General features: G+C 38.4%; 3 protein-coding genes across 3 annotated transcripts; 1 reads left to right on the forward strand and 2 right to left on the reverse strand.

The window, feature by feature from the left end:
- Positions 1 to 1268: 1268 nt before the first annotated feature.
- Positions 1269 to 11897, forward strand: LOC121633257 (zinc finger protein 239-like). Its single transcript, XM_041975122.1, has 3 exons — positions 1269 to 1441; positions 9440 to 10136; positions 11397 to 11897. Exons 2-3 carry the CDS (start codon positions 9483 to 9485, stop codon positions 11760 to 11762), a joined length of 1020 nt encoding a protein of 339 aa, XP_041831056.1. The 5' UTR covers positions 1269 to 1441; positions 9440 to 9482; the 3' UTR covers positions 11763 to 11897.
- A 5769-nt stretch (positions 11898 to 17666) lies between these two features.
- LOC121634085 (gap junction Cx32.2 protein-like) lies at positions 17667 to 20720 on the reverse strand. The gene is made up of 3 exons (XM_041976510.1): positions 20604 to 20720; positions 19643 to 19776; positions 17667 to 19012 (listed from the first exon to the last, which is right to left on the reverse strand). Exons 2-3 carry the CDS (start codon positions 19769 to 19771, stop codon positions 18359 to 18361), a joined length of 783 nt encoding a protein of 260 aa, XP_041832444.1. The 5' UTR covers positions 19772 to 19776; positions 20604 to 20720; the 3' UTR covers positions 17667 to 18358.
- A 1088-nt stretch (positions 20721 to 21808) lies between these two features.
- gja13.2 (gap junction protein alpha 13.2) lies at positions 21809 to 23935 on the reverse strand. The gene is made up of 2 exons (XM_041976509.1): positions 23860 to 23935; positions 21809 to 23315 (listed from the first exon to the last, which is right to left on the reverse strand). Exon 2 carries the CDS (start codon positions 23289 to 23291, stop codon positions 22431 to 22433), a length of 861 nt encoding a protein of 286 aa, XP_041832443.1. The 5' UTR covers positions 23292 to 23315; positions 23860 to 23935; the 3' UTR covers positions 21809 to 22430.
- Positions 23936 to 24510: the final 575 nt, after the last annotated feature.

Genomic DNA, 24510 nt, shown 5'->3' on the forward strand with positions numbered 1-24510 from the left:
ACTGCCTGGCTCTGCCGGGTGAGGCTTTGAGTGGGAAATGAAGGTTTCAAGTTAGTAGAAATGGCTGACATTCAACAGCAGACTGTACAGGATCTTCAGCATGTTGCTCTCCAAAAAATCACACAATGACTGATGACTATTTACTATTTAGTGGGGATCAGTAACTGAGAGGCTGTTCCAGCTGCAGACCTGCACAACTATCAGGATGGAGGTTCTGGTGAAGCTGGCTGTGATGCTCAGAGAAGATCATTGAGATGAAAACTGTTTTTAAATGTTCTGTGAACGTCCGTTGAAGGTTACAACTAAAGTTCTAAACTAAAAGCTGCTGCTCCTGGAGCAAAACCTGCTGCTCTCGGATTGTAGAGAATATTCCAGTCTTCATTTAATCCTATCATCATACAAGTCACTTGTAAGGACAAATATGCAGGAAAAATAAATTCAAGTACGTTGTGGTTATTTTATTTGATTAATCAATAGAGCGCTCATAGTCATGTACCAGGGGTCAGGATGGGGCCAACTGACCGAATGCAGCGACTCTTTCCTAGCTGCATCTCTGAGCTGTTCCCTGGTCGGCTTGGAGCATCATCTTCTCAGTTTTATCCCATCTGTTTAAGCTCTACATCACTCATCAGCATTAAATAGGAATATTAACATAAAGTTAATTTAAAACAGCTGAAAATAACAAAAGAAATATAAAATTGTGTCATGTTTTATATGTTTTGTTAAAAGAAAAATCATTTTTTACATTTTGTTGTATAATTTATTGGCACATCAATTTGTTTATTGAGCCATTTTTATATTACTGTATTTATTTTTTATTTTGGCAGTTTTTAGTCCTCCATATCCTTATGCCTAAATTTGTTCTTATATCTAAATGTGATTATACTAATAATTAGACACTACACAACTAAATGCTCAATAAATTCATCAGTTATTTACAAAATCTGACAGAATCATTACTGTAAGTTTATTATACTTTTATTAAAAAGAACAGCAGAAAACAACACAAAAGCTGACTTTGTTCTAACATGTCGGCACTCAAATGTTCGATAAGAAAACTCCTGAGTGTGGTAACGATTTGTTCTAAACTAAGAACAAATGCAATAATACGAGAAGTTTCAAGAATGTCACAATCTTGGTAAAAACGCCCAATGCACTTCCGGTTTAAGATCGAGGCGGGGTCGAGCAAACGTGCACGAGCAGATCACGAGCGAGCTTGCTGAGTAAAGATCTGGAGGATCCGCTTTACTTCCTTTTACGGTATTTTCTGCAACATTGTTAGTTTTACTTTAAACTACAGCTGGTTGCTCCGACGTGTCTTGGATGCTGACGATTGTTTGTTTGTGTCCTCTGTGAAACCAGCTCGCTGGAGAGAAACGACGGACTGGAAGAAGGATTTGGACAAAGAGTTTTTACCGAGGGATCCTCGTCGGGAAGGAAGGTGAGAATTTACAAAGCTTGCTGTGATAAGTTTGGTCTAATCGGTAAGTTGCTGTAAAGCAGTGGTTTTCAAACTGAGGGTGGCGAAATTATTTCACGGAGCAGGGGGTAGCCTTATTTTATTAAGTAAATTTGGGATTTCTTTTTTTATTTATTTTCTTTTATCATTATTATTTTTAAGGGCTCTCGAAATGAAACCTTTAACAAAGAGATAAATCTTTTAAATTTGCACATTCATCTTTTTTTAAACACAATAATATAAACAACAAAGTTAGTGCATATGCCATATTAAAAATCAAATTTAGACATTAAATCCGCGAAATAAGCTGATTTTGGGCATGTAGGTGCTTTGTTACAGCGGTGAACCAACAAAAACCACTTTATCTTCCTTATTTATGAAGAATTTGACTGTTTTCCAGCCTTACATTTAGAGGATGCTGCAAGATTTAAAACATCACACAATTACTACGTCGTTGCGTAGGGTGGGGGGTCTTTAAGACCAATGTTTATCTTGGGGGTCGTGGTTCAAAAAGTTTGTAAACCACTGCTTCAAAGTTAAAAAAGAGAAACATCAAACCTGATTTTAAAAGACAGCGTGTAAAGCAGAAATCTGGTAATGACACAGCTGCAATGAACTTCATGTATGTAACACAGGGTATTATTATACACAGCCATGCAGATAGATTCTACTTTAACACGTGCATCACTATTACAAGCCAGATGCAAATTGGAGGAAAAGAATGGGGAGGGTCATGGCAGGGAAGAGTGACGATAAATCTGAATAAAAATCTATACAGAGAAGCCCCATAGTTAACTGTTTTCAGTGTGATTTATTAAAGCTCCTACTAACAATGAAGCAGCCTGGATACTCTGGTAAACTCTCAGTGCAGACTGCAGAGGTGAAGATACTCCTGATCCATCCACAGCATTAAAGCAAATTCCAGCTACAGAACAGGGGGGAGATATTACCTTAAAAGTCTCAATGGCAAGTGTGAGGAAACAATCCATGTCTTCATTTGTTTTCTCTGGACTCCCCTTTGCTGTGTGCATCTCTTGGTCGTTTGTGTGTGTTCGTAAATTGGTGCATACTGCCACCCACTGCACCAGAGTGTGTTACATCAGGTCCTGCAGCATTTCCATGGCTCTTCAGCTTTGCATGTCATTGCAGAATTTAGTGAAGGGTCATACAGTAACATATGATGGGATGGTTGGTGAAAGGTAATTTATTGTATTCACTAATAATAATTATGATTTTGGTGAAAGGCCTCTAGAAACCTGCCTATGAAAAAGACAAAATCCTTGAGAAAAGGGGACTTCTGCCCTCCACATGTGGCTAGAAGCGTGCTCTTGCTAAAAACTGTGTTCTGGACGTACTGTGCTTGTACCACATAATCACTACAAAGAGCGTGAAGGCAAAATGATTTTTTTCCTACAGTGTTTTAAGGGTTTTCTACTTTTAAAAGGCATACAATTGAGGACTTTCTCATATTTAAAATTTATGAATAAACTTTTGTCATTAACTATAACATAATGTAACGTAGATAAAACCTGTAAAACAAAGAATTCTCTCTAACTGTACACATATTCATTTAATCCACAATAATTTTATTTTTTAATTAAAAATATGTGTTGTTTGATCATAAGCATTATAAAGGCAGTATAATCACGTTTAGCTGTACTGATCAAATTACTGGTCTGTTTCTGTAAGTATCACATGAACTCTGTAAACTCCATGAACATCATATGTGTAAGTTTCATGATTAGATCCAGATGTGAACTCTGGAATGTCTTTGTCTGCCTCCCTATATAAATAGAGCTGATCCAGATGGTCAGTGGGATTTTCCACAAGTGGCTTCGGAGTTCTCACAAATTCTGCAGATCTGTTTTAAATGCCAGACTTTTTTGTAATATATATATATATATATATATATATATATATATAATTTTTCTTTTTTTTTTTTTTTTTTGGTAACTTTTTAAGCTGGTGGAAACACATCTCAACAAAAGGAACACAGCTCGACACAAGACCGGCAGGGCTTTGTTATTCTTCCATTTCCTGTCTCTTCCCTCCCCCTTAACTTTGTCGTCCCTCAGACCTGCCTTAACCTCACACACATTCACCTTCAGTCGACTCACAGAACATTTGAACATTAAACATTAACAGGAACATTACTGCAGGATGACTACAAAATAATTGTCTGTTTTAGCTTTCGGGTTGGGTGTCAGGTTGAGCTGCTTATTCTATAAAGATTGTGGAAGTTTCAGATGATGTGATTTTGTGGGTGTGATGAGTGTTTATTTTAGGAGTTTTCTGAACAAAATGGCTACTGGTGGGCTTGTGACTTGGAGGTGGGAAACAAAGAGAAATGATTTATATTTTGTTGACATGAGGGCTTTTCTCCTGGGTGTGTGTGTGATGACTGAGGAGAGGCTGCCGTAAAGTTGTTTATATTGACAGATGCTGCATTTCAGTCAGAAACATGAAAATGGTAAAAGCTCTTATGTCTGCATTGGAAAAACAAATAGTAACAGATCATTGGACAGACCTTTTTCCTTGCATGGAGGAGTCTGCAGCCCTTTCACTACCTGCTCCAGTCTCCTTACCTGAGTGGAGTAGAGTATTTGCTGGAGGTCTTCCTGATCGGCAGCTGCCGTATTTTTTTCTATTATTTCAATCCAGTTGTCAAATTAATAGAATGACTTCCTACTAAAGCTGTCTGTAGGCTATTAGCACCTTGTTATTTAGCAGTTAGCTCACCTGTAGCCACAGGTGTGCATATGTGCTTCATAGAGACTTAAGTAGGCTTAGTCGGGCACATTGTTAATAAAATTCCAGGGCTCCAGACTGCGACCAAATTTTTTTTTTTTTTTTTTTTTTTTAATCCAAATTTTCACGCAACTTTTCTCCCCATGCTTCCACTTCATGGAATAATAGAGTGATAACCATTAATAGGAAGCCAATATTTAAACAGAAGTGATATGAAAAAGGCATTGTCTTTGTAATGGACTTTCTGGACATACATGGAAATATTAACATTTTTCCATAAAATTTTTTTTTTATTTTCCTAAAATTGAATTCATCAAGGTTTGCAAACCATACCTGTACCCCTGCTTATTGTCTTACACAATGGTTTGCAATATTCTTTTCTGAAACAAAGTTTACCAAAATTGCAGTCGGAGGACATCAGAAAAACAGCAGATTCTAAACTTTTCTCAGTGATGAAGCCCAGTCTTCCTCCCTACCTTCTGCAGTCAGATGTTGCAACTCCTCTACCTCTGTCAGAGCTACTGCTACACACCTGGTCTAATTCTGTCACCTTTTCCACACACCCATCGCATTGCAGTTTTGTATCTTTGCATACGTTGAACATGCTAAATATATAGGAAAAAATTTATATGTGTATATATTTTTATTATTAGTTTTATAATAATTACTGTTATTGTTATTACTTTTGCTATTATTATTATTATTATTATTATTAGCATATACAATTGCTGCTACAATCTTATGCTGTTATTATTAAACTGTCATTTTTACTATTGTATCTATTCTATTTTTCTACTTATCTACTTCATTTTATTGTGCTTTTTTGTGTATTTTGTGTACTATTCCGGAACTGCCTGTAAGACCCGAAGTCAAGGAAACACATTTAATCACCCACAAATGGCAGAAAGAACATACTCAGTTTTATCCATTTAAAAACAACAGGTGACTAAACTGCTATGACTAAAACAAAATAAAATCATAATAAATAATAGGCCTAAATTACAGTCAATTAGTTCCAGAAAACATAAGTGCAGCCTAGCAGATAAGGAATGCAACTGGGTTTGAACCATCTAAAATGAAATATTAAACATGGTAATTATTTTTTAAAAAGCTGAATAATCCATGGGTGGTGGTTGGGGCATTAAAATTATCGACTGAATCAAAATCTATTGAGTAGCCCTGTGGTGATGAGTCTAAGGACCACAGCAAGGACCACTGATTTAGTTGCCACCCAGTGGCAGGGACCACTCACGACAGTGGTCCGGACCATTGACTAGTGGCAGGGACCACTCATTACAGTGGTCCTGGGCAGGGACATTGTATTTATAAAATAAAGCGTTTGCCATGACACTCAGACGCATTACAATAGAATACAAGAATGAAAGTGCAATACATTTAAAATATAAATTGCCATAATCAAACATTAAAAACAGTAAATCAATTTAAACAATCATGCAGCAGATTGTATTTTTTCTCTGTATTAAAACTGCTAATAGTAGTACACTATATATAGTACACTATATAAATGTATAGAATGCACCTGATAAGCCAATCCAGTTATTTATTTCTCTATATTCCCAATAAAATAAAAAATGTTGGTAACATCAGAGAAATTTGGATTTAGGTTAACTATGAAGTAGGCATTATGTCAAAAGCCTAAAGGATGGAATATTTTATATCTTTAGTGACAGACACCTCTTATGTCAACCCAGAAACTGTTTGACAGAGTGCAGCAAAAAAATGCTTTAAGGATTCTATTGCAACCTTATAGAAAGAGCATGGGTTCACCTTAAATTTAAATCTTTGGCACTTTGGCACAGTTTGGGTATGAAAGTGGCCAAATACAGAGTCCGCCTGGTACGATCCACACTAAGTCCGTCATAAAAACATTTATCTTTGTACTTTTCTCATCTAACTTGGTACAGTAGTAGTCAAGATTTTACTGAATACATATGAGACATCATTATGCATAGAATCATTTCTGTCCTGTTTTCCACTGTGTTAATTTAAAAAATAATTAGGCAAGGATGATTTTATTTTTTCCTTTGATTCATCACAATTTGCTCAGACATATAAACATTCACAATTTTTTTTAATTTGGGCAGGTCTGTTCAGGAGAACCACACCTCCAAAAACCCTAGGGTTTAAGAGGTTACAAAGACCAACTTGGATCCTAACATTCTCTCAAACTTTAGACCAATTTCTAAGCTGCTTTTTCTTTCTAAGGTTTTATAGAAAGTTGTTTATCTTCAGTTAAAAGACCATCTAGAACTACATGACCTCCATGAGAAGATTCAGTCTGTTTTTAAGTCATGTCACAGCACTGAAACAGCCTTTCTCAGGATTTACAATGATTTGCTTTTAACTGTTGATTCTGGAGCCTCTGCTGTTTTAATTCTCCTCAGTGTCACTGCTGCTTTCAATACGGTGGATCATGACATACTACATTTGAAACAGTCTGTTAGGGTTAACAGCACAGTACTCTAATGGTTTGAGTCCTATTTGAGAAATAGAAGTTTCTCTGTACATTTTGGGCAGTAGTCTTCCTCAGAGGACTCACCTAATTACGGGGTACCTCAAGGCTCCATCCTAGGCCCTATTTTATTTTCACTTTATTTACTTCTTCTGGGGCCCATTTTCAAAAAACATAATGTAGTCTGCTGGCGATCAATGCATAGAAAATCTACAAAATTGCTTGCGGGATGTTAAAACATGGATGAATTTCCTCTGCATAAATGAAAATAAAACAGAGGTCATTATTGTTGGGAAAACTGATCTGCTGGCAAGATGCAACAGTGCTGTTGGCTCTCTGGATTCATTTACCTGCCGTTTTATTAAAAATCTTGGGGTTGTCTTTGATTTTAATCATACATTTGACAGGCAGGTCAGTGCAGTAGTTCAGTTTAATTTTTTATCATTTGAGACTTACTAGCAAAATCAAGCCTTATCTTCCTCGTTATGCCCTAGAAAGGGTCATTCACCCTTTTATCTTTTCTGGACTGGACTACTGCAACTCCCTTTATTTGGGGATTGACCAGTCTCTCCTCTGCCGTCTAGAGCTCATCCAAAACCCAGCTGTCTGCCTGTTAAAGGGAACAAGACGGTGGGAGCACTAGGGCTGGGTATCGTCACTAATTATTTCCTGAATCGATTCAAACTATTCCGATTTGATTTCGATTAAATTCAATTAGATATAGATTCTTTTACAGCCATTATCTATCTATCTATCTAGCTATCTAGCTATATATATATATATATATATATATATATATATATATAAAACCCGGTAGTAAGGGATGTCGTCAGGCTGAAGGAAGAGTCCTATCGGGCCTTTTTGGCCTGTGGGACTCCAGAGGAAGCTGATGAGTATCGGCGGGATAAGCGGAGCGCAGCTTCGGCGGTCACTAAGGCAAAAACCCAGGCATGGGTGGAGTTTGGAGGGGCCATGGAGATTGACTTCCAGACGGCTTGGAGGAGATTCTGGTCCACCATCCGGCAGCTCGAGGGGAAAGCAGTGCTCCGTCAACACTGTGTACAGTGGGGATGGGGCGCTGCTGACCTCGACTCGGGACGTTGTGAGGCGGTGGAGGAAGTACTTCGAAGACCTTCTCAATCCCACCAACACGTCTTCCGATGAAGAAGCAGAGTCTGGGGTAGTTGGTTCTGGCTCTGCTGTAGGGCTGTCTTGGCTGACACGCCTCTGCAGCGAGGAACTACAAGGGGATCACACTCCTCAGCCTCCCCGGTAAGGTCTATTCAGGGATGCTGGAGAGGAGGGTCCGTCGGATAGTCGAACCTTAGATTAGGGAGGAGCAGTGTGGTTTTCGTCCCAGTCATGGAACTGTGGACCAGCTCTACACCCTCTTCAGGGTCTTTGAGTCCTCTGCCGTCCTTCTGTTCATAACTTTTATGGACAGAATTTCTAGGCGCAGCCGAGGTGTTGAGGGGATCCAGTTCGGAGGCCTCAGGATTGGGTCTCTGCTCTTTGCAGATGATATGGTTCTGTTGGCTTCATTGGGGCGTGATCTTCAGCTCTCGCTGGAGCGATTCACAGATGAGTGTGAAGCAGCTGTGATGAGAAACAGCACCTCCAAATCTGGGACCATGGTCCTCAGCCGTAAAATGTAGAGTGCTTTCTCCAGGTCGGGAATGAGGTTCTACCCCAAGTGGAGGAGTTCACGTATCTTGGGGTCTTGTTCCCAAGTGAGGGAAGGTTGGACGGGGGCTCGATAGGCGGATCGGTGCCGCGTCTGCAGGGATGCGGACTCTGCATCGGTCTATTGTGGTGAAGAAAGAGCTGAGCCACAAGACAAAGCTCTCGATTCTACGCTCCTACCCTCACTTATGGTCACGAGCTGTGGTTAGTGACAGAAAGAAGAAGATCGCAAAATCAAGTGGCTGAAATGAGTTTCGCCATGAGAGTCACCAGGCTCTCCCTTAGAGAGAGGGTGATGACCTTGGTGAGAGTAGAGTCGCTGCTTTTCCACATCCAGAGAAACCAGATGAGGTAGCTCAGGGATCTGGTCAGGATGCCTCCTAGACGCCTCTCTGGTGAGGTGTTCCAGGCACGTCCAACCAGGAGGAGGCCCCGGGGAAGACCCAGGACACGCTGGACGGACTACATCTCTCGGTTGGCCTGGGAACGCCTTGGGATCCCCGGACGAGCCAGCGAATGATCATTTGGAGCAGTGACCGATGACACGTATATTACTGCTGTTGGACAGAGGTGATTTATATCACCAGAAAAGTATATTATTCTTGGCTAGGTAATTTGTTATCACAAGGTAATTATGTAATCATGTAATTAAATAATATTTCAGTATTTATAACATCTAGTAACATATCCTACAGTTCATATGTATGTCTCAAAACCCATGTTTGTCAATCTTGTTCGGGACGTTTTCTATCTGTATCAGTTCCGCTGCTTACATTGTTATCAGTACATAAGTTAAAGGTTTCTTGTAGGACCCCTGACCACTTGTTTGCTGCAACGCTGCGATGTGTTTGTTCATCACCAGATAAAGTTAAGGTTGTAATTAGCTTTTCTTTTTACAAGGTCTACTCTGAATATTACTGAATATTTTATACAACACTGCTCTTGTTGACTGAAGTATTGTGTATGCAGACATATAGGTGGGACTGTGAAGAAGCTCTGAGGGAATTGAGAATTTTGTGTTGTGTAGTTATGAAATCCAACATTATCTTTCATTTTCATTTCATTGTTCCCTACAGATGAGCAGCAGCTGTTGGTGATTAACAAGAGGATTCCCTGTAAATGGAGTCTGGACAAGCAGGACCCAGAGCTACTCTGCATAAAAGAGGAACCAGAGGAACAATGGCCCAATCAGGATGGAGAACAGTTGATGATGAGCTGGTGGAGAGTGTCACCAGTTTACCAATGATGTCTCCTCTGAAGAGTGAAGATGATGAAAAAGAAGCTCAGCCTTGGTCATATTCAGCCCACCTTCATCAAACCAAAACTGAAGTCAGCACAGAGGTAGACTCTCCAACAAACCCAGCTGAACAAATTAAATCAGAAACTGATGGAGAGGACTGTGGAGGACTAAAACTGACGAGTAATCCAGACCCAAACAGCTATTTACAACAAAACAGTGACAGAAAGGCTTCAGGCTCTTCTGAAATAAAACCTTCGTCACTCTCTGGACCTGAAATGGAAGACAGTGATGAAGGCTGCAATGACAACAGAGCACATGGGTCGGGTGTAAGCAGTGATGTGGAGTGTGACACTGCTGAAAAATCCCTCAGCTGGTCTGAATGTGGTGAAGAGTTTCACTCCCAACAATCTCTTCAGAAACACTTAACAAAAAGGTCTTTGAGATGTTTAAACAGTAAGAAATGTTTTAAAGTGACACAAAATGTAAATATCCAGAAAGCAGACCGCACAGGAGAAAAAACAGTTAGATGTGATGTTTGTAGTAAAATCTTTAGTCATAAGAATCATCTTATGAAACACATGAGAATCCACACAGGAGAGAAACCATTCAGCTGTGATGAATGTGGACAAAGATTTAGTCAAAAGACAAGTTTAACCAAACACAAGAGAATCCACACAGGAGAGAAACCATTCAGCTGTGATGAATGTGGACATAGATTTAGTAATAAGACAATCTTAAACCAACACATTAGAATCCACACAGGAGACAAACCATTCAGCTGTGATGAATGTGGACATAGATTTAGTCGAAAGACCAACTTAAACGAACACATGAGAATCCACACAGGAGAGAAACCATTTAGGTGTGGCAAATGCGGACAAAGATTTAGTCATAAGATGAGCTTAAACCTACACATGATCATCCACACTGGGGAGAAACCATTCATCTGTGGTGAATGTGGAAAACGATTTAGTCTAAAGTCAAACGTAACTAAACACATGAGAATCCACACAGGAGACAAACCATTCAGTTGCAATGAATGTGGACGAAGATTTAGTCATAAGTCGAACTTAAACCTACACATGAGAATCCACACAGGGGAGAAACCATTCAGCTGTGGCGAATGTGGACGAAGATTTAGTCATAAGACAAGCTTAAACCTGCACATGAGCATCCACACAGGGGAGAAACCATTTAGTTGTGGTGAATGTGGACGAAGATTTAGTCTTAAGACACACTTAAACCAACACACAAGAATCCATACAGGAGACAGACAATTCAGCTGTGATGAATGTGGAAAAAGATTTTGTCTAAAATCAAACTTAAACATACATATGAGAATCCACACAGGGGAGAAACCATTCAGCTGTGATGATTGTGGACAAAGATTTAGTCATAAGTCGAGCTTAAACATACACATGAGAATCCACACAGGGGAGAAACCATTTAGGTGTGATGAATGTGGACTAAGATTTAGTCAAAAGTCAAACGTAACTGAACACATGAGAATCCACACAGGGGAGAAACCATTTAGGTGTGATGAATGTGGACGAAGATTTAATCAAAAGTCAAACGTAACTAAACACATGAGAATCCACACAGGAGACAGACAATTCAGCTGTGATGAATGTGGACAAATATTTAGACAAAGGTCAAGCTTAACCAAACACATGAGAATCCACACAGGGGAGAAACCATTCAGCTGTAATGAATGTGGACATAGATTTACAAAAAAGTCAAGTTTAACCCAACACATGAGAATCCACACAGGGGAGAAACCATTCAGATGTGGCGAATGTGGACAAATATGTAGTAAAAAGTCAAACTTAATCCAGCACATGAGAATCCACACAGGGGAGAAACCGTTCAGCTGTGGCGAATGTGGACAAAGATTTAGTCAAAAGTCAAGCTTAAACCTACACATGAGAATCCACACAGGGGAGAAACCATTTAGCTGTGGCGAATGTGGACAAAAATTTAGTCAAAAGTCAAGCTTAAACAAACACACGAGTATCCACACAGGGGAGAAACCATTCATCTGTGGTGAATGTGGAAAAAGATTCAGTCTAAAATCGTACTTAAATCAACACATGAGAATCCACACAGGAGAGAAACCATTGGAATGTGGATCGGGAATCGGCGCGTGTTCATCACATTGACGTCATATCCTTTAGTTGTGCAGCTTCGCTGTCCGCACAGTACCGCAGACAGCAGAGGACTCAAACCTATCCACTTTGGTACCCGGCCTCAGACATGGTCGGTTTCATGGCGGCTAATCCCTGGCTTCTTGGAGATGAAAGAGTGATTTGCTGAAATACTTTAGCGGTTTTGCTGCAATCCGGCATCGTAGGGACGGCCCCCTTAAACTATCACCATCTCCCAGTTGAGCCTCAAGACGATTCACTAGTGCCGCTCAGCCTTATTTAATCCAGACTTATTGAAGACAGACTTTCTCTCTCTCTCTCTCTCTCTCTCTCTCTCTCTCTCTCTCTCTCTCTCTCTCTCTCTCTCTCTGAGTCTCCAGCAAATGTAGGTCTCACTCTGTACTGCTTAACCTTAATGGCCTTTATGAATCTGTTGTGCTGTTTCAGTTATCAAGTCCTGCTCGGTCTTGGTTTGTAGAAAATAGCTTTTTTTTTCCCTTGTGTCACAATTTTGGTTTTGTTATATGTATCAGATTCACCCAGCAAATAAAGTTTGGAACTTTTGTTTAATCTCCTGACTAAATTAAGCATTAGTTGGATTTTCTTACTTCGTCTCTCTCGTCTCTCTCCAAGGAGGGGGGGGGTTCTGATTGTTAAAACATCCTGCAGGAATTTTTATGATTTGGTCCCAGCTCCACAGGTCAACCTGACTTGGGAAGGAGTGGACATCTTGGACGTTAAGCTATATCAAGATCTGCAAAGTTTCTGAAGTTAATCTTCAGTGCAGCTACAAACCTGTCATGATGCCTCACAAAGAACTAACACTTAAGGGATTCCAGGTGTAGGTCCAAGGACCTCCGACTTGGAACCTCCTTCCCTTTTTAAACTTGTGTTTTTCTCCGAACTGATAAGTCTAACTCCCACAGGTAATCTTAACTAAGACCAGGACATATGAGGCCAGATCAGTCTCAATAGGAATGAACTCACGCCAGGTTTTTCACAAATGCACATGCTCTGGTTTGCATTTGTATTTCAGAATCGGAAATGCACACTTGCTGTTTCACAAATGCACATGCTCTGGTTTGCATTTGTATTTCAGAATCGGAAATGCACACTTGCTGTTTCACAAATGCACATGCTCTGATTCACAAATATAATTTTGAGGCACACTTGTAAGATTATACGAATTGCTGAACGTGCATTTACGAACTGCTTCTCATTTGTGAACATCTCTGCATTCGTGAGAGAATTCTCTGCGGTGGATTTTGAGACTCCCCTGACGTCGCAGGGTAACGAATGTCACCATTGGTTGACTAATCTGTCAATCAAATTTCCGAGTGTGATTGACAGATTCATCAGTCAATCAGGTGTGTTTGCATGTAATGTTATCGAATTAACAATTACATGATTTACAACGAGGGAATGTAAGATAAATGTGTTACTTACAGGTTGTGATTGTTGCGTCTCCTCCATGTCTGCCCGCTAGTTGGACTTGAACTACCATGCTCAAATAGCTCTGCGACAGGTTTAAAAGTATGGAGAAAATGTAAGGAGCAGTATGATTGGCTGAATGCAAACACACCTGATTGACTGATGAATCTGTCAATCACACTCGGAAATTTGATTGACAGATTAGTCAACCAATGGTGACATTCGTTACCCTGCGACGTCAGGGGAGTCTCAAAATCCACCGCAGAGAATTCTCTCACGAATGCAGAGATGTTCACAAATGAGAAGCAGTTCGTAAATGCACGTTCAGCAATTCGTATAATCTTACAAGTGTGCCTCAAAATTATATTTGTGAATCAGAGCATGTGCATTTGTGAAACAGCAAGTGTGCATTTCCGATTCTGAAATACAAATGCAAACCAGAGCATGTGCATTTGTGAAAAACCTGGCGTGAGTTCATTCCTATTGAGACTGATCTGGCCTCATAAGGACATCTGGACACACCAGAAATATTTATATTTGACATTCCAGGAGGTAATAAAAAATGTAAGGTTTTCTCTGGGTCCCACCACGGAAAAGACTCCCTTTTGTCTGAAGAAGAGAGGAAAAGATTGTTTTTATTTTAAAATGTTCATTTAAATATACATATGTGTTTATTTTGATAGTGCATACCATGCATACAATTATCATTTTGTACAAGGTTTAATCAACATCTTGGTTAATTCGTGATCTGAAACTTTATCAACGTGTTTATCTTTTTAGGGTATAATCTTTTGTTCTATTTTATTGTGCGATTATTATTCCTTTCAATGTCATTTATGGTTTAAATGATGTTTTATTTAATACTTTAATAACTGGGACATAGAGATGTTTCCACAATGTTTAATTTGATACTCTCACAAAGTGATCAGAAAGTTTAACACTGAGCCAGCCCACGTCTGTTATTTGAGCTGACCACCAAAATCCTGAATGCTTATTAGTCAAAATGATCACTCTTCTGTGGGGCAGTCCCACATCAACTTCCTTGAAACTTAGAACAAAGAAATTAGTTTTTGGTTCAGTCTCCATTTTTCCTGTTCTGCTGTTAAATTACTTCAGCTTAAAGATAAGTTGCCTAGCTTTTATTTTAATAGGGTGGACACACGGGAAGTGACGTCCCCCTTCTCCATTCATTTCCTATGGAACTTGCGCGATGAGAAGAAAATCGCTGCCCTCCTCCATCCAAGCGACATGCTACATTCATGCATGTGAAATATTGCACTCGTTCACGTAGATGTGCATACCGGTCTTGCGACACGAAACAAGAAAATAGAAAAACGGTCCATTTTTGTCACTGTCACATGGCACTACAACCATTCAATGAGGGGCTGCAAACACTTTCAATGTGGAAGAACAGATCATTTTAGCTGTGTCTGACTCTCCTATACTTTACAATGCTTCACACAAAAATTATAGATATGTAGGCTAAATAAAAAAGACAGCCGAGTGGCGCAAGGGTGAATTTGTCCGAACATAGGTTCTGGATCAGTCTTGAAGTCCGCCATCAAATGACATTCATGATGCTGTTACATATTTTGTAAACTCAGATGAACCCAAGGTTTTCTTTCTCTTTTTTGTACTTTAAAGTGAACAGCAAGATTTCTGTCAATTCATGCAAAATCTTCTGACTCTTCATCCGTCATACTTTGGTTTGAAAATGTCAAAATTCCCTCCAATATCATAACCAATCAATTTTCTTGGAGAAAAGCAATCTCAGAACGCAATGCACGACACTGCCGCTGTTGCTGCTGTGTGTTGCATCCCACGTGTTTAGTTACACGAGGGTGGCGATGAGTTTAGCCTGTCACTGTCGTTGGTCGCCTCCCATGTGTCTTGCACACAAAAGAAACTGAGGTGCAATCTGTGCAGTTACAGGAATATATCAATGAGTGTTTTAAATTTAATTTCTGTTATTGAATACCAGGTCGGATAACCTTGGAACTGATCTTAAAGTATGATATACATAACACAATTAAAGTAAAGACAATCAGATAAACAAAATAATAACTTTGCTAAGTTTTCTGATTTTCTTCATCTTTTGGAAGTGGTAAGCCCATACAGCAAATGTATTACCACATTCCATTGAAGAGATAATATTGTGGATTTGTGAAGCTTCTTTCACTATCTGTTCTACACTTTGTTTTTTTTTTCCTTTTCAATAGTACACATTTTCTTTTGTTCAATTGTAAAAGTACAGAGTGAGACCAACAGAACAGATTTTAAATCTTTAATTCTTAACACTATGTAACTATCAAATTAATCTCTAGGTGTAATTATACTAATTAATTAAACTAAGAGTTTATGCATATTTATTTCTTAATTTTCATATGGTTTAGTGGAAAAGATTCTTGAAAGACACCAATCATAATTATAGCCAAAAGAACATCAACTACCACAGCTGGATTTTAAACAGATGACCAGAGGATTAGCTTTAAAGAAAAATAACTCTCCTTACCCATAAATCTGCCCAGGGAGGCTATCACAAGCCACTTATCTCAAACCAAACTATGTTTTATCATATCAGGAATAAAGAAACTATGGCAGGGGTTGCATACCTCCCTCCGTCCTCTCAGACCCCCTACAAAACCTCTTAAAACATGATCCTCTTATCAGGTTTCTTCCCTGATTTGGTGAAAGTGATTGATGGCAGGACACATCTTTGAACTCCTGCCCTACCGTGTTACAAAATCTTGTCTCCAACAATCTTTCAGATGTGCTTTAAAATGCTGGAAAAGGTGTTTTCTATTCTCATAAAAGTGAGCTAATGGTCATCTCTTGAACCAGACCTTTTATTTGATATGACTCATGAAGTTCTCGTATCAGTAAAAATGAAATTAGAAAATGAAATAATTTTTTCCTAAACTTACACTGCAGTCCATTGCTAGGAGCTGGTGAAGATTTGCAGATTAGATATAAAAAAAACAGAAGTCTTACGTTGCTATTAATCCACTTGTATGTTAATGTTTTTGATTCTTATATCAATGTCAATATGTATAATTTCTAACTATGTAGATGTAAGAAACACAGTTGCCTCAAATCAGGATTTGTTTAATCCATTTAGTTGATTTATTTAGAGTGTTTCTTCCTTTTAATCATACTTTATAGCTTTGTTTTTATAATCACTTATTTGTCTTGTATATTTGATTGCTTCCGGTTTGAATAATTGTTTTTATATGTGCATCACTGCTAATGGTTTCAACAAGATATAGCTTACAGATGTGTACACGTCTAAATCTGATATTCCAAGACAAAGGAAAGAAGAAACGAAAAACATTTGTAGCATTAATCCAATTTCTGATATGCAAATTGAAACCCAAGCCATGTCTGATCTTTTGCCGAAGCTGCAAAACTCAGACTATTCCCTTTGGCCGAAGACAGTAAATAACCCCTCCCTGTGGACTGTCCAAAGAGTTCCAACACAGAAATACAGAGAGCAGATCACAATAAGAGGGGAGTTGAGTGAATGAAGAGAGAGGGGAAATATAAATATAAAACGTCTTATGTGTTTTTGTCTTCGTCTTTTTATTCTATGCACATTCGTTATGTTTGTTTTGTTGTTTTTATTTAAGTTTAGCCCATGTCGTTCACATTTATTGACTCACCTGCCTGGAGTCCACATGATTAGAATCTACAGTAACCACTTGGCTAAAGTTTATTAAAGTTAACTATTTTTTTAATCAGAACAACTCAAGTGTTTTTATTTTTCTGGCTCTTGGAGCTAAAGGTTTTTTTTGTTTGTTTGTTTTTAAATCACCCGTGAATATTTGCCAGTATTTTTTTATCACCGTCTTGTGATATCAGTCATGAAGCTGCATGTCTTTGAGACAAAAAACAAAAGAAAAAAACCTGGCAGAACTACTTAGTTGACACCCCACAAGAAGTTAAGTACGAACTTCCTTGAGATCGGGCAGTGTTTTTTTGGGGGGGGGGATTAATCCACCTCACTTTGCTTAGTTTGGATTCAGGGACAGTCGAACAGAACCGGGTGTGAGTGTCATCTCAGTCAAACATGGAATCTCCTTATAAGTTTGCTGTGAACATGGTTGTTTTTGCAAGAGATTGGTGGTAGTGAATTAATCTTCCTATACTAGCCTCTTAAACAGCCCTTCAAATTTGGTTTGGTCAGATTCAGAAATACTTTCTTTATCTTGAACATTAATTAATTCATGCTAACTCATGTTTAACTATTCTACATTTTTACAGTTCTTTTTAATACAAATATTTGAACACATGTACACATTACTGTTTATATTTTAACTAATATTGTTTTGTAGAATAGTTAATAAATGTTGCATATTTCAACTGGTCATTGTCTGTGTTTCCTTGTGTCATCCTAAGTTCAGTTAAAAATGTTCAAATCAGTGATTTTTAAGAGTTCAATAGAAATCATTGTGCCTGAATGACAATGCAGTGATAATAAAACACCATAAATGAGAGACTCTGAGCGTGTTTTAATAAACAAGATATCTTTATGAATTTATCAAGTTTACAATCAGTTACAAACACAAAACAAGAAGCCGCACCAATATACAAAACATTGAAAAAGATATACTTTTAGGCTGGAATTCTAGTTAATTTGCCAATATGATAGCGTACATTCAGGTCACCTCGACATTCAGCCTCCAAATACAAGGTCACAGAACACTGACTAACAAAGGCTGGCGCCACAACTGCCAACCTACAACTTCATGGTACAAGTACCTAAAACTGGTCCATATAATAATAATAATAATAATATTACAAAATATAAAGCAAAAAACAAGATAAAAGTTTGCTCAGTGACAATGTAAGCTAACATTTATTGCTCTTGGGTGTTATTACATATTTAAATATATAGTTTTTTTATATAAACATATTTCTTACTAATTTGAACTTTTAGAGATTTTACACAAATGTACGCCACTGTATCCTGAAAATTGAACCGTATTAGTTGTTTTTTAAAACGGCAGTAAAAAAAACTTTCTGACCTTAAAATTATGTAATTCTGACTTGTTTTGATGGACATTTATTATGTACATTATAAATGTCACTGTGCCATCAAAATGTGCCCGACATAATTTTAGGGTGAGAAAGTTGAGCACTGCAACTTTAAGAGTTTGTCTGTTGGATCTAAATGGCGTCCCTTAGGCCGAACTGGAATCTTGGAGGCTAAGCTTCTGATTTTTCATCAGGCTGTCACTGGTGAAACGGGGGTGAAGGGCGACAGCTGTTGCTGGCACTGTTTTAGATTTCCTTCTGGATGACTGGCAGCATGCCAGGTAGAAGATCTCGACCACGTTGAGCAGAAGAGAGACGCAGGCCACAACCAGCATGAAGATGATGAAGATGGATTTCTCAGTTGGTCGGGACATGTAGCACTCCACCGTGAAGGGACATGGGGCTCGGGAGCAGACGATTAGTGGGTCCATGACAAACCCATACAGGTAATACTGCCCTACAATGAAAGCTATCTCCAGAAGAATTCTGAAAAAGATGGAGGTCATGTAGTTTCCCAGTAGATTACCTTTAATCTTGATATGGCCCTTTTCATCAGAATATTTAGGCGTTTTGAGGACTTCACTACCAGAGTGAGTCTTCATATACTCTCTCAGCTTATTCTCTTGGTGGATGACGTGAATGGCATGGCCGAGGTAAATAAGCGTTGGTGTTGAAACAAAGATGATCTGGAGGACCCAGAACCGAATGTGTGAGATTGGAAAGGCATAGTCGTAGCAGACGTTCTTACAACCTGGTTGTTTGGTATTACAGACCATGCTGGACTGCTCATCACCCCAAACCTGCAAAGTTCAGATCAGAGATTATTATTGTAAATGTATACAATTACATTACAAAGCCATGTGCAAAAACTGGACAGAAAATGAGTGAAAAGCAGCCAATATCCAAGAAGTCTGAAAAACCTCCAGAAAGCCTGGAAAACTATTTTTTAAGATCATTTTGAAATAATACAGCAAACAGAACCCAAGAAAGCTTTCCTACTTGGAAACGTAATGTAAAATAATAATGGTTTGACCAAGACAATGGCTTGTTTTGTGCATGTACAACAAATAAAGTTCTTTTATTGCAGAGGCATAAATAAGCAATAATTGAACTGAAGAAAAAAATCCAAATTTGCTGTAGATAATGAGCAATCCTATTTAACAGTGCCAAATCCAAGAAAATTGATAATCAGGGTGATGATGAGCAGTTTTAGGTATATAAGTGTCAATGCTTGCTGTGAAGATGTAAATTAAGACAACCAAAACATGACACAAAAAGGGTCTTTTTTTTCTTGTTCAGTTGTGTACCACCATATGGCCACCAGAGGGCAGCATTTATTTCTAAGGCATACACTACATAGGCATACAACTATTTTCATTTATTATTGTTTATTGCTACAAAAAGTAAACTCTGAAAAATCTGAAGCAAACCTTTTCTGCTCCGGCTCCAAGTACCATGATCCTGAAGACGAAAAGCACGCTAAGCCAGACCTTCCCGACGACGCTGGAGTGGGACTGCACCTTATTCAGCAGAGAGGACAGAAAACCCCACTCTCCCATGGTTTCTGCAAACCAAGCAAATGTTTACATGTTACTTAAATGAGAAAAAGAAAAGTTTTTGCTAAAATTCATGCAGAGAGAGTTAACGAGGGACCTGGTGGAGTTTTCACGGGTTAAGTTGTAATAACAAAACATGTTTTAGTGTTAGAGTGGTTCTGAGATAATTCACCCAAAGTATGGGCTCTCAAACTCTGGTCCTCCGGACCACTGTTGTGGAAGTTTCAGATGTTTTCTGGCTTCAACACACCCAACTTAAATTAATGGATTATTGTGCTGAAAAAGCTGCTTTGAATCAGATGTGTTGAAGCAAGGAAACATCTAAAACCTGCAGGATGGTGGCTATCGAGGACTTGAGTTTGACCTGCGTTTTTTTTTTTTTTTTAATGATTAATCCTACATCTTAAAATTCAGTAGATGTTTGCTGCCTTAAAACCTCATTTTAAATATATAAAATTTTATGTAATTTTGAATATTTTATGACTTTTCTTCTTTGATAAATTGAAAATCATTTCCCTTCTTCTTTTTAATCTAATTTTTATTCAGCTCAATAAAGAAGATCAATTTGGTGTAGATATAAATTTATCTTATTTTGTAGAAATATGCAGAGTTCTGATGTTTTTGCAGGTGTCTCTCATGGCATTTCTTACACATGAAAATGTTTACTTAAACTACTATAATATAGGATCCTTTCATATCCAAGACAATGAAACTTCAAGGCTGAGATAATAAAAATATTCATAATGGTGTTCTTAACCTTAAGCTGTATTTAAGCTTACATTTTGTGCAGATACTATAATAAATTATAATAATAAAAAAACGTTGCATTCCTTACCTTTGAATTGAAAGGACCTTCTTTGAGACAAACACACCCGTCACCTGCAGTGGAGATGAATGACAGAGTTCAGTGCTCCAACCAAACCTGTCTACGATACCTTGAACTTTAGATTTGTTCGTGCAACAGCGTGAGCTGTCACGTTGTCATGACATCTGGAAATGATAAATCTCAAGGCAACAAATTTGGGCTAAGCACTGACTGGAATGATTGTGAAGGTTAATGATTTGCAGCACTTTAAACCACAACTCCGTTACATGTTAACGTTTACTGTTTGTTATCATCTCGGATTGATTTTTTTTCATACACTTTAATCAAATTCAGACATATTTTCAGATGTGTATCTTTACTGCCAGAACAGAGTCAGGTACGAAGGGCATGAACACAATGTTGAATATTACACAATCAACATGCGATACCAGATGAAGAGTTGTTTATTTCCATACCATGTTAAAAATCACATGGAGTTTCATAAGCTTCACAAAGACATTGATATTGGACATATTTGGTAAATTCTTTCATTGTTATGGATGAGTTTAATTTGTTTGTATTATCTCGTAAATACTGTCCTTTAATCGAATATGCGGCTTTATATTTGTGCATCAACAAGCCAGACTTTAAACCAAAACAAGCATAAATTATTAAAAAAGTTGATGAAATGATAAATAACTGTCAGCTACTTTTGATAATGTTATGTACAAGAAAAAATGTCAGTTTCACTCATAACAGAGCTGAAATGATCATTAAATGAAGCTGCAAAGGTTGATATTAAATCTTTTAAAACCTGAAAGCATCCAGTGGGGAGAATATGAGAATAAATGTGCATAATTGTGCCAAAATGGTCAATGTGGAGATGCTGTCTGAACTGTCCTTTACGAACTCTCAAATTTGATCTGTTTCTCTTAATTAGAGCTGACCTTTGCAGAGATAATATCTACAAATTGTACTATGATTTGAACATTCAGAGCTAAGCTGCATCCTTCCAACAGGACATTCATAATCATCCTTAAAGTGTTGGTTAGTTTTGAATTCCTCCTGAAACCTTTCTATTTTTTTCTATGTACCATCTTAATGTATTCTTAACACATTTTAAATTTAACAAGCCTCTTTGCTATGGCTCCATAAGTATGCAGACAGACCTTGTGGGTTGCAGAGATATAATAATTTTATTTTGAGTGTACAATTTTTCAAATGGAGGCCTAAAGAATCAAGAATATAATCATTTAACTATCATACAATGGAAATACTCATTAGATGAAGCCATGTGATCTAGAAAACACAAGTTTTATTTTAGTAAACTGTCTTGTTAGTGAGGTGAAAAGTGTTTAAACCTGCTGTTTTATATAAATGATGAATGAGACGATGTTTTATTCAACTTGGATCATTTATTAAAAATAACAAAGCATAAAAAATGTCTTTGCCACATCAGTAGAAACAGACTCTTCACCACAATCATTGTCATCATTGTTCAGCAAGCAAATTTTTCTGGACAACTCTAGATAAAGAACATGACAATAACTTAAAGAACACATTCAAACTGGGCATAAACAAAGTTCTGCTCCCTCATACAGTCACAAGTGAGTATCTGTCGTATAAATACATCAGTATTGCACAGGTTCATTTGTAGATTTCTGTTTAATAAAAGGTAAAAATCCAGCTTTGTGACCCTCAATATTTTTACTAGTGGAAAATTTAACTATTTGTGATCATACAATGACGTTACAAATAATCACTTCAATCCATTGAATGTGTTTAAACAAGATCTTTGAGGGCAAAACTGTTAGATCATGAGCTGTATTTTAACGGTCACATCAGTTTTTGTCTTTTCTAATGGCCGCTCAGGAGCCGTTTCTCCTCTTTGGCTCCGTCCAGGCTTCCTCCGATGCTGTGGTTGCTCTCAAGCTCCAAGTTCATCTTGTTTTGCTGAAACGTGTCCTCCGTCGTGGGCCACCTGGGCCCTGACAGGCTGGCGGGGTTTTCTGCTGACGTAACCCTGTGAGCGCGACCCCTGGAACCACATCTGACCCTGGTGCAGATCAGGTAGAACATCTCGATGACGGTGAGGAGGAGAGAAACACAGGCCACCACCAGCATGAAGATGATGAAGATGGTTTTCTCGGTGGGCCGGGACATGTAGCACTCTACGGTGAAGGGGCAGGGTTTCCTAGAACAGGGGAACATGGGGACCATGACGAAGCCGTACAGGTAGTACTGCCCCACAATGAAGCCAGCCTCGATGAGGATCTTGACCACAAGCTGGGTCAGGTAGCTTCCCAGCAGGTTCCCCTTGATCTTCACATGTCCCTTTTCATCAGAGTATTTGGGTGTTTTGAGTTTTCGGGGGCCGCCGGGACTCGCCAACTGCTCCCTCAGCTTTTTCTCCTTGTGGATAACATGCATGGCGTGGCCCAAGTAGACCAGCGTCGGTGTAGAGACGAAGATGATCTGGAGGACCCAGAAGCGAATGTGCGAGATGGGGAAGGTCCGATCATAGCAGACGTTCTCGCAACCAGGTTGTTGAGTGTTACAGATGAAACCCGACTGCTCGTCGCCCCAGACGCTTTCAGCACCGGCTCCCAAAACCATAATCCTAAATAGGAAGAGGACACTCATCCAGATTTTCCCAATCACTGTGGAGTGGGACTGGACTTTTTCCAGTAAGGTTGACAGAAATCCCCAGTCTCCCATCTTTACTGATGATCAGATACTAATCTGCGATAAAAGGAGGGGAAACAGTTAATTGATCGGCTGCAATGATCAAAAACATCTTGTTACTGAAACTTTAACTACAGCTTATCATTTAATCAATACACAGCTCCACGGAAAACACATTTTCTGCCCTTGAATGTGGCTGCATGATAAGGAAGACAAAAAAAAATCTATTTGTTGAACCTCGAGCTTATTTATCATTACATTTCCCAAACAAATCCCAAAATTTCTCAACAGAATTCTGGATAGAAAATTATCATCAAGAAAGAAAGCTGCACATATAAAACTGAAGGAAAAGGGGCAAATTTAACACTTCTTACTAAATTAAACGTTTAAAGCCTCCGTCACACTTGAAGAAACAATTATAAGCATAAATTTAAAGGAGTTAACATACAGAACAAGATAAATTGTGGGATAAATAATGCATGAAAAAAACAACACAAACTTTTGAACCATTAAAGAGGTCACTTAAAATATTCAAGATCTAGCTGGAATTTGTAAAGTAATAAATTTTATGTTGCAGAGAAGAGAAAGCACTCCGTCCTACCTGCTGACCTGGTCAGAAAAGACTGTCTCTGGCTGGAAGTGATCACTAACTCTAGTTGGACCTTGGAGTTTTGTGCTAGGGTGAGGACTCCAGGACTCATGAGGGACCAAATTACGCAACACACATCTGGCTTTTATGTCACGTTGTATCCGTCAGCAAAGGAAAGCAGAAAAAGCTGAAGACAGATACGACCAAGAGGACCAGTGTGTAATAATTGACAGGTGCTTAGTGTTCGGTCCACAATCCCAGACCAGTGGGTTTAAAAATAAATAGAAAAGACAACCATCACACTAAAGCTTGACACTAACTGACCTGCTTCAACATGACTCAGGCATCATGAATGAAAATAACAGAATTATTTAGGATCTGGGGTAAATTTACAGATGCGCTGAAGCATTTTGGTGACTTTTAAAAATCCTAATCAATTTAATCATACCATGTTCAGATATGTCATTTATTGACATGGCCATAAATCAATAGTTTCTGTGTGAAAGGAGCTTCCAGATGACGTTCAACCAGATAAATTCTTATGCACAGTAATACGTGACCCTAGCTGGAGGCGTCATTGTTTGGTCTGAGTTTCAGCAACCTGTCAAATTTCTAATGTATATATTCAGCTTTAAAGATGCTCTCCAGTGGAGAGTATAATGT

The sequence above is a fragment of the Melanotaenia boesemani genome, chromosome 22, assembly GCF_017639745.1.
Source record: "Melanotaenia boesemani isolate fMelBoe1 chromosome 22, fMelBoe1.pri, whole genome shotgun sequence".
Classification (NCBI taxonomy): domain Eukaryota; kingdom Metazoa; phylum Chordata; class Actinopteri; order Atheriniformes; family Melanotaeniidae; genus Melanotaenia; species Melanotaenia boesemani.

Excerpts from the sequence above, each read along its gene's own strand:
- gja13.2 (XM_041976509.1), bottom strand. The coding sequence starts at position 23,291 with ATGGGAGACTGGGGATTTCTGTCAACCTTACTGGAAAAAGTCCAGTCC.
- LOC121633257 (XM_041975122.1), top strand. The coding sequence starts at position 9,483 with ATGGAGTCTGGACAAGCAGGACCCAGAGCTACTCTGCATAAAAGAGGA. Across the intron at positions 10,137-11,396 it reads AAAAAACAGTTAGATGTGAT|GAATGTGGACAAATATGTAG; the intron begins GTTTGTAGTAAA and ends TTCAGATGTGGC.
- LOC121634085 (XM_041976510.1), bottom strand. The coding sequence starts at position 19,771 with ATGGGAGAGTGGGGTTTTCTGTCCTCTCTGCTGAATAAGGTGCAGTCC. Across the intron at positions 19,013-19,642 it reads TTGGAGCCGGAGCAGAAAAG|GTTTGGGGTGATGAGCAGTC; the intron begins GTTTGCTTCAGA and ends TGAACTTTGCAG.